Below are 14,621 nucleotides of genomic sequence, written 5' to 3' on the forward strand. Positions count from 1 at the left end.
TAGAAGACCCTGTTTCAGAGGTCAGAGCACAATCTGCTCCCAACTTGGGGGTTTCCTGGCCTGAGCCAGGAAAGACTGTAGTGGTCAGCTCCCCTCAACACCACACAGGCATCTCAGATTCAGCGGGTCAAAAACTGACCTCCCTATTCAAACAATCCAAAAGGAAGCAGAGAAGGAGGACAGAGAAATAAAAACCACAGGGAAGACAGAAAATAATGGAATGGCAGACCGAAATGCAATTTTATCAATCATTACGTTAAATATAAGTAGTCTAAACACACCAACCAAAAGACATAGATTGGATAAGAAACAAAGCTGACTTACATGTGGTCCACCAATCCCACTTTAAATACAATGACAGAAGTAGGTTAAAAGTAAAGAGATGGGGGGACTACACCTCGCAAACATTAACCGAAAGAAAGCTGCAGTGGCTGTGTTAGCTTCAGACAGTGGAGACTTCAGAAACAGGAACAGTGTCAGGAAGAAGAGGGACATGGCATAGTGAGAAAAGGATCGACTGACCAAGAAGACATCATAGCCCTCAATGTGTGTGCATCTAAAAACCAAGCTTTAGAATGTATAAAGCAAAACTGATAGAACCAAAGGGAGGTAGAAACATCCACAATTACAGCAGGGGATCTAATGATTCTCTCTCCCAGTGATTAATAAAGCAATCAGCAAGAAGAGAAAAGACCCCAAGAACACCATCAACCAAATTAACCTAACTGACACGTTTCTGGGGGGGGGGGGTGTTTGTTGTTGTTGTTGTTTTTCCCCCTGACATTCAGGTAACAACCCAACAGCAGGAGAACACATATTCAAGTCCACATGGAACGTTCCCCAGTTCCCAGCCATAACATAAATCTTAACAAAAGTATTGAGATCACACAAAGTATGTTCTCTGACCCTAATGGAATTAAGCCAGAAACCAATAACTGAACCATGTCCAGAAAAAGATCTCCAAATACTTGGAAATTAGACAACGTACTTCTAAATAACAACATACTTCTAAATAACCCATGGTCAAAGAGGAAGTCTGAAGGGAAATTAGAAAATATTTTGAACTAAATGAAATCATACATATCAAATTTGTGGAGTACAGCTAAAGTAGTGTTTAGATAAAAATAAATAGTATTAAATATTTATGTTAGAAGAGGTCTCAAATCAATAATCTAAGTTTCTACTTTAAGAGAGCAAATTAAGTCCAAAACAAGCAAAAGGAAGTAATAAAAATAAGACCATAAACAAAAGGAAGTAAAAGCAGATAAAACCCAATGACATCAAATGCTGGTTGCTTCAACAACCAATAAAACTCATCAATCTCTCTTCAGATTCACCATGAAAAAAAGACAAAGAAAAGACACATCACTAAAGGCCCTACAGATGTTAAAAGGACCATGAGGGCACACTGCAAACAAACCAATGCCCATAAATTCCACATTTCAAGTGAAATGGAGCAAGGTCTCAAAAGCACAAATCCCCAAAACTCACTCAAGATGAAACTGATAATCTGACCAGTCCTGTATCTACAAAAATAACTGAATTCATCGTCAAAAGCCTCACAATGAAAACCCCAGGCCCAGATGCTTTCACTGGAGAATTCTACTTAGTATTTAAGAATTAACACCAACTCTATAAATCCACCCAGGAAATAGAGGAGAGAACACCTCCCAATTCATTTTTGAGGCCAGTGTTATACTGACACCAAATCCATACAGACATTACAAGAAAACCTGACTCCTGCCTCCCCTCTGAAAAGGGAGGGAGGACAAAACACGAGCATTCCCACCCGTACCCCTCGCTAATGCTGCTGACTACCTACCCAGCTGCCAAGGCCCAAACCCCGTTTCCCATGCCCCTGTCCTCCTGCTTCCAGGCACCAAGGCCTGGCCCTTCTGCCTCCCACCTCCATGGCCACCCTGGCCTCTCTTGCCTGCATAACCACAAAACCTCCCCAGGCTGTCCTTTCTCCCAGTCCTGCGTCCCAATGATCCATTCTCCACACTGTCCAGGATCTGACCACTTCCAGCTCAAACACCTCATGACTTCCCTTCATTTGCTCAGAGGATAAAACGAGAGGCCTCAGCAAAGCTGGCCAATCTCAGCAGCCTCTCCCGACTCCTCTTCCCAAACCAGTCTCCATTCCTCAGTGGAACCAACCTTGTCCTAATTCCCACTAATTCCTAGAACACGTCTGCTGGCCTCCACGGCCTTGTCTCCGCTGTTCTGACTCTCGGAACCCTCTCCCGACTGCTGCTGAGCTTGCTCCTGCACAGCAGTCACTCCTCCCCTGGGAAGCCTTCCTTCCACCTTGCAGGAGAGGCCCGCCGGCCCTGAGCACCTTCCCCCCATCCTCATGTCCCTGTGGTCCTGTCCGTGGCAAGCATTCCTCAGGGCAGTGCACGGTAGGAGTGAAGACAGAAGGTAGGTGGACCAGGAAGGAGAAAACCGTACCGAGGCACAATGCCCCTAGGACTCCTTGGCTCAAATCAGGAAAACAGCCCCAAAGACTTGAGATGCTGAAGTCTGTGCCAGACAGTGCGACCATTCCAGTGCCTGAGATCGAGAGGCTAACCCCACAGACAGCCGAGTGACACCCTCCAGAGCTCAGTCTTCCCAGCAGAGGCCTCATTTTGTCCCCCTACTCTCGGGGACAAGGACCACCCTGCCCCCATCCCGTTTCCCATGTACCAGCCCAGTCTCCGTGTCACCAGGATTTGCAGCCAAGGTGTGAAGGCCCAAATCCAGTACCCGTCCCGCCACACAAGCACCTAGGACACCTAGCAACACTGGGCTTGCAGGGGCCTGAAGGGCGCCACAGCCCACCTGCTGGCCGCGGCCGTGCTGCTGGCCTTCTTGGTGGGAGCCTTCTTCGGTTGGGCCTGCTTGGCGGGTGGGGCCACCTTGGCCTTCTTCTCGTCCTCGGACTTTGTCTTGTGCCTCTCCTTGTCCTTGTCCTTGTCCTTCTTCTTCTTTTCCTTCTCCTTCTTCTCCTTCTTCCTCTTTGGCTTGTTCACTGGGGCCTGCGACAGGGCGGCCAGCTGCTCGTGCACAGCCTTCAGCTGGAAAATAGCAGGCGGCTGAGCAGGGCTCCCCGGGGGCTGGCCCAAGGGGGCCTCGGGGTGCCCTCGGAGCTACCTCAAACACGCGGGGAGGTGAGCCAGGAGCAGACGGCATCCAAGGCCCCCTCTGCCCTCACGACCCCTATGCGCGCTGGAGAGCTTCGGGGCCTCGCCGGCCCCACCTGAGGCACCGCTCACAGGCCCGGAGGCTGACCGATGGGCCCGGTGGCGCCCTCAGGCCAGGACAGGAGCATGGCAACATCTTCCTCACCACTTAGAGACAACTCTGCACAGAGGTTTGTATGTCTGTACGAAGGAGATTTTCAACAGCTACCTTTAGAAGCCATTTGCATGCCATACGGCAGATGGACAGGATTAAAACGATCTGGGGCCAGCCGCTGAGGTTTACCCCGAGTCGATACATACCTGGTAGCGTGCTAGGCGTTTTACATACTTTTCATTTCAGCGACCCCCGCGAGGGCCGTGAGCTGCACCTCACAGGGGAGGAAACAGTGTCACAGATCCTGGAGCCGCCAGGTGGCTACACCGAGGGCCACCTTCCCTGTGGCGTCACCTCTAACGAGGCTCAGCCCAAAGTCAAACACCAGCCCCCTGCCGCTGACGGCGGGGCCATCTCTACTCTGCTCTCTCCTCCCCGTCGGAGGCTGGAGCCGGCGCCCGCGAGACCCTTCCACGGCGGGTGAGGCACCACACGGCAGCCTGGCATGACCCTGACCTCCAGCGCTGCCGAGGGGCCCTCGGAGCGGACGCCCCCCAGGTCCCTGCCCAGGGCGGCCCGGCCCCATGGCACACCTGTTCCTGCAGCTCGGCCAGCCGGGTGGCCCGCTCCTCCTCCGAGTCCGAGCTGCCCGAGTCCGAGGAGCTCTCCTCACTGCTGCGGCTGCTCTCGGCACCCTTGCTCAGCACGGGGGCCGCGGGGGCAGGCAGAGCCGGCGCCTCCACTGGCTCATCCGGCATCTTGGCAAACCGCATCTCAAACACGTCCTGCGGGAAAGCAGGGGCCGCCTGAGGTCCTGGACGCCCATGGGGCAAGCCCCTTGGGGTGGGGAACCCACACCTGAGCATCTGTGAGCTGCTCTCAGAGCTGCACCCGCAGCGGCTTCGAAGGCCAGGCCCACAGGGGGACTGGGCCAGCCCTAGCTTGCTCTCCCACCCTCCCTCCCTCCCTCCCTGTCCAGGCACTGAGTGCAGGTCTGGGGGCAGGGGGCAGGGGCCATGGGGCCAACAGCCACGGATGCAGCCTTCTAGGAACTGGTCCGCAAACTCCCTTTATTAAGCATGCAAGCCTTCCGTAGATCTGCATATCCTTATGGCCTCTGGGTCTGAGGCCCTATGAGGCTGCCGCCCACTGCAAAGCAGCTGGAGTGCCTGCCTTTGTCTGAACTATGACCTCTATGGGGCCCGCAGCTGCCAGGTCTGGGGGCCACTTGACATTCTCGCCCATTCCTCGCCCTAGAGCTCTTTACACAGCATTACCTCTCATTCTGAGTTAGGCCCAAAAATTGGCTCCAAAGGCAAAAGTCTTGTTCCGTCAACGCTGGCTTTGGAAAGCCCCTTGCCAGCTTGCACAGAGCAGGACCCAGGCCCTCAGGGGCACCTCCCAGCCAAGGTCCCCTCTCCTGGCGGCCCAGGTTCATTTCACATGGGGGTGCACAGCCACGTGGGAGCTCCCTGTCTGCTAAGCTCCTACACACGAATCCACACCAGCTCACACTCGTGAGATGCCACCCCATTGGTCCCAGACTCTCCTCCCAGAGGCACAGATGCGCACAGCGGTCCGGCCCGCTCTCGGCACATGGCTGGAGGAGCACTGACAGCAGGCTGCTTCCATGCGGCTCCGACCCCAGAGCTGGACTGGCATGATTGCTCAGTGCACTGGGAATCGCGACTCGCAGCCTCTGTGGCCAGACTGCCGAGAACCAGCTTTAGCAGGAACAGAACCAGCCCCACCTGGCTTTCTCATTAAGCTGTACCAGGAGTTCACCGGGTTCGGGAGCATCACAGAGTAAACACGGAGTAGAACCGTGCAGAGCCTTTTTGCTCCCAGACACAGTGGGGCGTGGTCTGAGCATAAAACCACAGATCCTGCTGGCTTCTGGGCATCCTGGGACCAGCAGGACCGCTGCACCATACCCCCAAGGGGAGCCGGTCCACGGAGGGCACAGCCTGCATTAGCAGAACCTGGGAAAGGCCCACTCAACACAGGAGGACCCAGCAGCACGAAAGACAGCTTCTCTCCTCCCTCCTCTGGGTCCTGGGTGGCCAAGGGTGACACCATGAGCTGTTTTACGGGGTTTTCAAAGGGTTCTGAGTAAAAGACTAGGAACAGCTCACACAACAAATAGCCTGCATTCTGGGGATAAAAAAAAACTGCCGGAAGAGAGTAGAGATCCACAATTTTTACTCTTTCCTCCAAAAAAAAGTCTTCCAATTACATAACGTTTAAAATTTTGGTGCTGTTGGGCCACCTGGGTGGCTCAGTCGATCAAGTGTCGGACTCTTGATTTTGGCTCAGGTCACGATCCCAGGGTGGTGAGATCGAGCCCCACGTTGTGCTCCGTGCTCAGCGAGGAGTCTGCTGGAGATTCTCTCTCTCCCTCTCCCTTCCCCTCCCCCACTTGTGCTCACGCTCTCTCTAAAATTTAAAAAAAACCTTTAACATTTTGGTGCTGTCGTTTATAAAAGCACCCGTGCCTGTCGTAAGGAGAGCGCAGACCCACGCAGAACTAGGCGGGCAGCACCCAGACTTGTGACAGAAGGTCACACGCAAGCGTCAGGTGCCCAGGCTCACTGGCAGGCCCGTGACAAAGGCCCCCTCGCACAGAGACTGGAGCTGCGGGAGGAGGGACCCCTGCCCTCTCATCCTCCCCCTCCCCACGGGAACGTGTGCCTGCAGCTCCCGGGGGACAGAGGCTGGACTGTCCGCCACCGTGTGCCCGGGAAGCAGGCCTGGGGCCTGGCCAGCGCCGGGCACCGCTCAGGAGAAAGGTGTGCGGGGGAGGCTCTCCCACGGCCTTCGCGGCTGTACATTCTCCGGGAGGCCGGTCTTTCCTGGGCGCCTGCCCCAGGTTGCTGGTGCCCCCCTGTGCCCCGAAGGCCCCTCTGCCTGAGAGCGCCTCCGGTTACCTGGAGCTTCCTGGCCATGGCCACCACCTCGTGGTCTGGGGGGTTGTATTTGTAGCAGTTGGAGAACATTAACCGGATGTCGGCGGCAAAGCCCTGCGCGTCTGGATACTCACGGCTGTCCATCTTCTTCTGCAACACACAAGCGGCGGGGGTGAGGGGCGCTGCCCGGCACCCCAGGGCCCAGCCAGGCCCCGCATGCAGCACCTCACACCACCACACGACCACCATCCACGGCCAGCCCCAGACCTCGTCCCCAGGAGCCCCGAGGGACAGTGTGGGCGCGGGACTCGAGGGCTCGGAAGAGAGGCTCCGGGACCCCCAGAGAGGCGGCCTGAACCCTGGCTCCCGCGGCCGCCACGTAAGCTCTCCTTGCTCTATAGCTTCCAGCTCTACACGCCCCGTAGCTTTATACACAGAGAAGTCCCTGACAGGAGGAGCTCCAGGGCGAACGGGGAGCTTCCAGTAAACTTGCTGCCAACTCGGGGCAGGGGCGTGGGGGTCTCCTCAGTTCGCGGATCGAGACACTGACTTCGTCGCTGTGAGAATCCAGGCATTGTTGGCCAGCCTGCCGCTCGCAACCCAGCAGGACAAGGTGGGGTTGGTGGGGGTAAGACAACACGCCCGCTCACGGGGACGACAGAAGCGCGACCATCGACAGACACCGCGAGGTGGCACTTAGAACAAGCTGCCGGTCAGGGCACATGGAGGGGAACTGCTTGGTGAGGCAGCGAGCTCCCTGTGTCTGCACGGGTTCAAGTAGAAGCTGTCAGTCAGGGACCGCCTGTCAGTGGGGGGCGCCCGCTCTCCTGGGGACCATGCACCCCTGGAGGACAGTGCGGGTCTCGCTTGCACCTACACAGACCTGGACGCTGGCGGGTTGAGTGCAGCCCGACTCCAGGGCCCGCAGCCTCTCTAGTGCCTTGGGTACGCACCCCTGCCAGTCACAGAGCTTCTGACAGCTCCCAGGCTGCATGGCTCCAGCCCTCAGCACAGCGTCCCTACTCTGGGGAGGCCCAGCTAGGGAGGACAAACGGGCACCTGAGACCCTCTCAACTTCTGCCAGATTTTCAGACTCTGGTCCTAACTTGACCACTGGCGGCTCTCCCAGGGGGCGGGGGGCGGGGGCTGGGAACACACAGGCTACACGTTAAGTGCACGTGGGGTGCCCACGGACAGTCGGGCAGCTGTGTGTCGTTCCTCACTGTTTCGCAGACGACGGGTGTTTCTGAGGGGGAACGCCGGAGCAAACCGCCCGCGTGCACGCGGCCCCGCTCGGTAGCCCAGCAGGACACGGCCTCAGCCTGCAGGTGCCCCGCACACCAGGGCCGGGCAGCCTCCCCACTCAGCCACTCCCTGGCAGTGTGGCACGTACAAGTCACTGGTCTCACTGGCCTCCCGAGAGTTCTGGGGATTCAGAAGGGCACAGCGAGTGTCACCCTCATCTGGGTGACATGAGCTCTGCCGGCTCGGCTCGAGGCCCCAAGAGTCAAAGACGTGGATTCCGGGACTGGCTCCAGCAGCAGCTCACTCGGGGCAGGCCCTCCAGCCTCAGCTTCCCTGTCTCGAAACAGCAGGGTGCGTGCAAAGGCCTAGCCCCTTTACCCCCCACCACCCCAAATCCCAGCCAGGACACTGTGTGCGGAGGCCGAATGGGCGCACAGCCACCCACTGCTGGCCCAGAGCCAGGACCCCACAGACCCTGAGCAGGGAGAGCTCGGCCTCGGACTTGGCCTGGGAGCCCCGTTCCACCCACTGCCCCATGGTCAAGACCGGCTAGGAGAGAGCAGGCCTCAGGCGAGAGCAAATCCAAACCACGGTTAGGAATTCTCCCCGGAAAGAGGGGCAGCGCTGCACTCTGTCCTCCACCCACCTCTGCTTTGCTGGAATCTTTCCATTTGTTCTCTACTCGCGCCAACTCACAGGGATAAAACGCCATCCAAAGGAAAGGACGTTACCGGGCTCCCAGCAGAGGCAGGACGGAAGGTATCCAAGGAAGAGGCTCGGTCCCCCACGTGGTTCACCCGGCACCACCACCCCACACAGCAAGGTCTGTCCTGCCCGAAACCCCCAAGCACCCCAGGGGGGAGGCTCCAGTACGGAGATTCTGCCCCAGGCTGCCATCACTGGGAAACCAGGCAGAATGCCAGTTCACAGGGGAGGTGGGCTACAGTCCCCAATGGCCAGGGGCATTCCTGAAGGGGCCAGAGACCAACACCATGCTGGCTCAGAGCGCCACCTGAGGGAGGGCATGTGTGCTGGGGCCCCAGCCGATCGGGGGGTCAGGAACCCCACCTGCGTGTGCTCAGGGAAGACCCCTTGGGAGTTCATTGCAGCCCTGGGTCTGCTGCCCTTGGGGTCACTGCTGCCCAGGCACTTTCTCGCTCACAGCCCAGCACAAGCCTGCTCTCTGCTTGGACACAACGGGCCGGACCCAGAACAAAACCCACTAAGGCCCAGGGAGGAGCCCCTGGCCCAGGAGGCCCGGGGAGCCCGGGCTCTGGGTCTCGAGTCTACCTCCCCTGCTCCAGGGCCCCTCTCTGGCCAGGGCGGGGTGGGTCACCCAAAAGGGCGTCCCTGCGAACGTTACAAAACCCGCAAACCGAGACAGGAGACAGATTCCAGCGGAATGAAGGACCGCGAGGCCCCAGGTTCAGTGATGACAGGCAGAACGCACCTTCGTCCCAGACGCAGCCGGACCCGTGCCAGCAGCGGGCCATGCGCCCGCGCCATGCTGAGCGGCCCCCCCAGCCAGCACATCAGCACCACACAGCCTGGACGACGGCAGAGGGGGCGGCCCGCACGCGCCCGGAGCCCCCGCCGCACGGTACCTTGACGGTGCTGAGGTCCATCGGGTGCTTGATGATGTCGTGGTAGTCGTGCAGCTCCAGGGCCTCGGCGTCCACTGGCTTGTAGAAGGGCCAGGCGTAGGCCGCGTGCTTCTTGGACAGCATCTCCTTGAGGATGCTGTCACAGTGCCGCAGGTGCTCCGACAGCTTGCCCTTCTTGCCCGCGTGCTGCGGCACCTCGCCGTCCTCCAGGTCCTTCTTGGGCGGCTTAATGGGGCGGCCCCCGCTCTCCCGCCGTGCCACCACCTTGGCCTGCTTGGGGTCTGACAGTGGCGGGGGCGACTCGCTCCGGCTGGCAGTGATGGCAGACGTCGTGGGCGTCGTGGTGTCTGCTTTCCGCTTCACGCCCTTTTTCTGCGACAGCGAGACAACCGGTGAGCCCCAGGACCGAGCAGGGGCGCGAGAACGTGAACGCTTGCAGCTGCGCTTCCAGAGCGCTCTCCGCCAGGCGCCGAGCAAAGCGACGGCATGCACAGCCACGCCCGTCCCCCCGGCTGCCCTCCCGCGCCACGCAGGACACCGAGGCTCAGAGGGGCCACGGCTCAGGCCCAAGGTCACACAGCTGGTAGTGGGAAGGCTGGACTCAGAACCCACCCCCCAAGCCACCCCACGAGGGTCCCCTCCGTCTGCCCCCAGGGCTCCGAGGTCACGCCCGAGCACTGTGAGGTGTGGCATGCAAGTCACCTGCGCCGAACCTCAGGCCCGTGTGGGGGGCTCCAGAGACAACATGACCGAGGTGGACCTGGCGCTGGGATCATCCCCAAGCAGGACCCAGGCTAAGGGACAGCAGAAACGAACAGAAATCCCTGCTTAGAAAGGCCAGTGGGAAAGGCCCAGACGAGGGCCTCCAAGCTGGAGCTCCAAGGACAGCTGTCGTGGAGCGGGCCGAGGCCAGGAGCGGGAAGAGCATGCGGGGCTGGGGCAGAGCAGCAGCGGTGGGTTTGGGAGCAAGGGCTCCCGGGGGCTGACTGGGCAGGTCTGGACTTGAACCCTTGAAGGCAGTGGGAGCCAGAGAGAGCTGCTGTCCACAAGGGGAGGGAATGTTAAATGGTCCGCAGAGCCCCTTGTGGGTGCGCACAGGGCAGACACTCACACGGGCTGTGCCCCGAGGGTGAGAACGTGGGGAATACCCGTGGGTCCTGGGCCGTGCGGGTCTCTTCCGGCACCGCGCCCGGGCACCCACGGGCATCACGGTGCGCTGTGCAGCCCGGGCTCGGCACGTCCCCGAGACCAGCTCAGCCAGCTCCCCGCCTCGCAGACCTCTCAGACTGGCAGAGGGACCCCTCGGAGCCGCACCGCCCAGGCTGACGGCCTCACAGCAACCTGCTCTCTGGGCCGCCACCAGGTCTCTGCCCCAGCCAAGCCGCCGCCCCTAGGCTGTCAGGGCATGAGCTGGCTATCCACAAACACGTGTGGGCACCCACAGGACACCAAGCATGTGCCACAGAGGCCCAGGGGGGGCTCACCCGGCCATGGCAAACAGGACATGCTCCACAACCAGCTGGGCACAGTGTAAGGCAGCCTGGCCCGGTGCCGCCCAGAAGTGCAGGCAGTGAAGGCCACGGGGAGGGAAAGCAATGGCAGGGGCATGTTACCTTGGGGGGGGCCACTTAACCCCCCCGAGCGCCTGCTTCCTCATCTGTAAGATGGGGGAAATACTGTCTGGCCCACAGGGCCGCTGCGAGGGGCAAAGGGAAGACAACACACATCAGCACCCGGCACGGGGCCTACCCCGGATCTCACAAGGAGCACGGGCTCTGAGCCCAGACCCGGCCAGGACGGTCCCTGCCATGAAAGTGCCCAGCCACACACTGGGGAGACGGATGTGCCGGAGCTCACGCGAGCAGGGGCGCACAGTGCAGGCCGTGGGCACTGGTTCCTCACCATGCGCCAGGCTGCTGCCCTAAATCCACATGTGAGCAGGGGCGCTCCAGGACCCCTCCACCCTCCTCTCCCATGGTGACCCATGCCCTGCGAAGGCCAGGGCTTCCAGGCCAGAGAAACTGGGGTTCAGAGCAGGGCGCCCTCACCAGCTGTGTGACCTGCAGCTCCCTGAGCCTCGGTCTCCCCGTCTGCGTTAGGGGCGACAGCCCAACCTCATGGGCACAGAGAGAACCACTCCAGTGTCACGTGTACCAAACACCCGATGAGAAGTCGGTGCCCAGGAACAGGTGCCCGCCCCACACCTGCCCAAATCCAGGAACCCGGCCTGGTGATGGGACAGCCAGCTGACCTTGTCCCCAGGGTCACTCACCTTGACTACAGGTGGTGTGGGAGGGACCACAGGGATGATGGGCGTCGAGGGAGGAGGTGGGGCAGCAGCCGGGGGAACGGGGACCGACGTGATGTTTGCAGTGATGGTTGGCACTGGGGTGGCAGCAATGACAGGCGTCTGGGAGACAGTGGGGGGGACGCTCTGGAAGGGGGTTGCTGGGGAGACAGAGGACACAGCCGCCACTTGCTGTGTACCTTGAAGACAAGGAAAGGACGTTGAACACACCAGGCTCTACCTGCCAGCTGGCTTCCGGAAGCTTCCTGAACCATCCCGTCCAGCCAGAGCACATCAGTGCCAGGGAGCCCCTCCTCCTGAGACCCCTGGCCCTGCACCGTGGCTGCCTCCACGGAACCAGCCTCCACAGGCGCTCATCCAACAAAGGAAAGGCACTCCCTCTGGCCAGAGACCAGAGTCTGAATGAGGAAGCCTGGACAAGGTGCAGCCTGGAAGGAAGAGCGAGGCCTGGGACCGAGAAACCGGGGGTTAACTCAGACTCCACCAATAACCAGCTGAGTGACCTGGGCAGAGCTACTTAACCACCCACGGTCCTATCTGCAAAGCGGGGTGGCTGGCACTGGTGGGGACCCACCGCAGCCTCCTTGAGGGCTGGGGAGCTGGGCCAGTCTCTCCATCGGGGCACACCTCTATTCCCCGTTCCTGGACCAGGTAAGACCCCCAGGGCTCCTAGTGCTAATCCTCATCCCCACCACCCTCCCTGACAGGTGACATAGCCCCTCTCCTGTCCCAGAGCATACAATACCAGCTAGAGAGGCAACGTCCTAGGGGGACAAAAGGACCTCCCATCTAGACTTCTGGAAGAGGTGGCCTCTGCATGGGGGCACAGCAGGACCAGTCTCCCCACAGAGTAGGCTCGAAGGCAGATGGTAACAACGCCACCAAGAGCCAGCCGTGTCGCCCCAACTTCACAGACAGGGACACTGAGCTCAGAGGGGCCGAGAGACCCGCACAAGAAATGCTGTTGTCATGCCCCGGGGGGGGGGGGTGTCAGGACAGAAGGACGGCACCGTCCACCCCGTTACCTGCACTCTGGGTTCCTGCAGCCGGTTTCCGGCCTTTGCCCTTCGGAGCAGGGGGTAATAATTCAACTTCCTCCTGGGGCATCTGGGCCACTTTCTGCAGAAAAATTTTCTCTAAGGCTTGGGCCATTAGCACTATGTCATCTGTGGGCTGAAGACACAGGGAGAGCCAAGGTCACTTGTTGGGCAAGGGGCCATGTGCTTGCAAAGACATCACCGGTTGTGGCTCAAGAAAACATTTATTCAAAAATCCGTTCAGAGATTTGGTAGGGCAGGCGATGGGGGAGGCGAAAGGACCTTATTTTACTGTGGGGGCTCTTGAAAGAATTCAGAAAACCAAGAACAAGAACCACCCTTTGGCCTATCCCGTGCAGAAAACAGAACCTTCCACTCAGTTCAACTCAATTCATCTTTGCTATATCCTGTCGCGGTCGGAAAACAACAAAAACCCCACCAAGTCAGGACCACGTGGACCTTCCCTAATCTACTCTTCTCGCTAAAACCATCTTCTTGCTAAAAACCATCGTGAACACATGCTCCCTGGTCGTGCAGTGGCCTGGCCACGTGGGGCGGCTGCAGGTGGATGTCACGGTGCGCTCGGCCGCCCTCCGGCCGCCATGCGTGTGCATGCTGCGGCTCTACCCCGTGAGCCCGCGCTGACCCCAGCACCGTCCCGACAGCTGCAGTTTCGAGGTCCGAGGGCACAAACAGTTCAAAGCGTTTGATATGTAAGGTCCCCCCACAAAGGCTGCTCCGGGCTTCACTCCCCCCCCGGGGGGGCGTGGACAGCACATGGGACCCCAGAGTGGGGACTGCAGCCTGGGGGTGACACACCCCCCGTCTGAGAGCCACTACAGAGCCTAGGCCCGGCCAGAGGGTCCCCTCGGCACTCGGGGAGCCATGTCGCAGGTGCTTTCTTACCTTGTTATAAATGTAACAATTTGTAAACATGGTGTTGAAGTCCTGCATACATTCGCTCGCGCTCCAGTAATAATTATTTTCTAGTCTCTTCTTAATAGTCCCCATATCCATTGGGTTTTTTATGATTTTATGATAATCCTGGGAAAGAGATTTTCAGAGGCATCATCAGCAGATTCTGAGGTGTTGTGTTCGCTGTCCCCGAGGAGGGCGATTGCACACGGAGCGTCTTCTCGGGTGAGTGGGGCACCGGGGTCAGGCCAAAGGCAGTGTCTGGTCAGCTGAGGGCAGGTGCAGAGTCTAGGGCAAGCACCCGGCCCACTTCCAACCCCTGCCACACCTCTCGCCTGACAGGCTCCACATGGACAGGCGGTTCTTAGAGATGCACGGAACTGGGCAGCTGGGGCAGGCCCCAGAGCTGATCGGCACTGTGGCGAGGGGGCCGAGCCCCCTCTCAGACTCCAAACCCAGGGCCCGCCGGTGACCAGTACTGAGCTGTGCCCAGAACCCAGGCCACCAACTAGTGGCCCAGGGCTTCCCCAGGCAACACTGGGGGTTTCTCTATTTGGGTCCAAATAAGAAACCCATGAGAAGACTGGGCCAGCACTGAAGGGGCAGATGGGCAGCTTCCCCTGGAAAGAGGGCCACACCCTGCCCTGAGCATCTGACCGCAACAGGGGTCAGAGGCATGGTTCTACAGGAGGGTACACGGGAACAGCAGGGAGGCACAGGTTCTCCCCCTGCTCCCTACATTTGGGGACCACCGCCCTCCACACTCCCACACCCGAGGAGCCCCTCCGCTCCTCGGTCACCACAGGCCCTGTGCTGTGCCTGGCTTACCGGTACCCCAGCTGCCTGGGCCCAGGGGCAGTCCTTCCAGGAGGGGGGCAACAGGGGGACAGGGATGCCAGTGGGCAGGGGAGGGGCAGGGATGCCGGGGGGGGGCACTCACAGGCAGGTTTAGCTTGATTGCGTCCACGGGCTGGTAGAAGGGCCAAGCAAACTGGTGTTTCCAGAGCGTCTTCACCACCACATTCTGCATGTACTGCAGCTGGTTGGTCTTGCGGCCAGGCTTGGCGGGGTTGGAGACCTCCGGCGGGGGCGGGTTCACCGGGCCCGGGGCTGCCGGGATCCCCGCAGGGGCGACCGTCGTCGTGGTGGACATCCTCCACGGCTCGCTCACTGGCCGTCACAGCAGCGGCTCGAGGCCCTCGCTTCCACTATGCTCCTTTCGGAGGCCTGACATCCCATTTCTGGGCCCAACCGGGCAGCACCTACAGGGGAGGAGGGATGGCAGAGACAGGCCAGTCACCCAGGCCCCACCACCTCTCCCAGC

The 14,621-nt window shown here is 59.7% G+C and overlaps 1 protein-coding gene across 4 annotated transcripts in view; it reads right to left on the reverse strand.

The window, feature by feature from the left end:
- BRD3 (bromodomain containing 3) overlaps positions 1-14,621 on the reverse strand; it is a 33,585-nt gene that overhangs the window by 4,424 nt on the left and 14,540 nt on the right. For all 4 annotated transcript variants that reach the window (XM_032418467.1, XM_032418468.1, XM_032418465.1 and 1 more), the window contains 8 exons: positions 14,238-14,559; positions 13,289-13,426; positions 12,371-12,518; positions 11,310-11,524; positions 9,038-9,409; positions 6,210-6,338; positions 3,876-4,067; positions 2,827-3,062 (listed from right to left, as the gene is read on the reverse strand). In XM_032418467.1, coding sequence (XP_032274358.1) covers positions 2,827-3,062; positions 3,876-4,067; positions 6,210-6,338; positions 9,038-9,409; positions 11,310-11,524; positions 12,371-12,518; positions 13,289-13,426; positions 14,238-14,450 — 1,643 coding nt within the window. In that variant the 5' untranslated portion in view covers positions 14,451-14,559. The remainder of the gene's footprint in view (positions 1-2,826; positions 3,063-3,875; positions 4,068-6,209; positions 6,339-9,037; positions 9,410-11,309; positions 11,525-12,370; positions 12,519-13,288; positions 13,427-14,237; positions 14,560-14,621) is intronic.

Source organism: Phoca vitulina, unplaced genomic scaffold (assembly GCF_004348235.1).
Source record: "Phoca vitulina isolate PV1807 unplaced genomic scaffold, GSC_HSeal_1.0 scaffold21, whole genome shotgun sequence".
Taxonomy (NCBI): domain Eukaryota; kingdom Metazoa; phylum Chordata; class Mammalia; order Carnivora; family Phocidae; genus Phoca; species Phoca vitulina.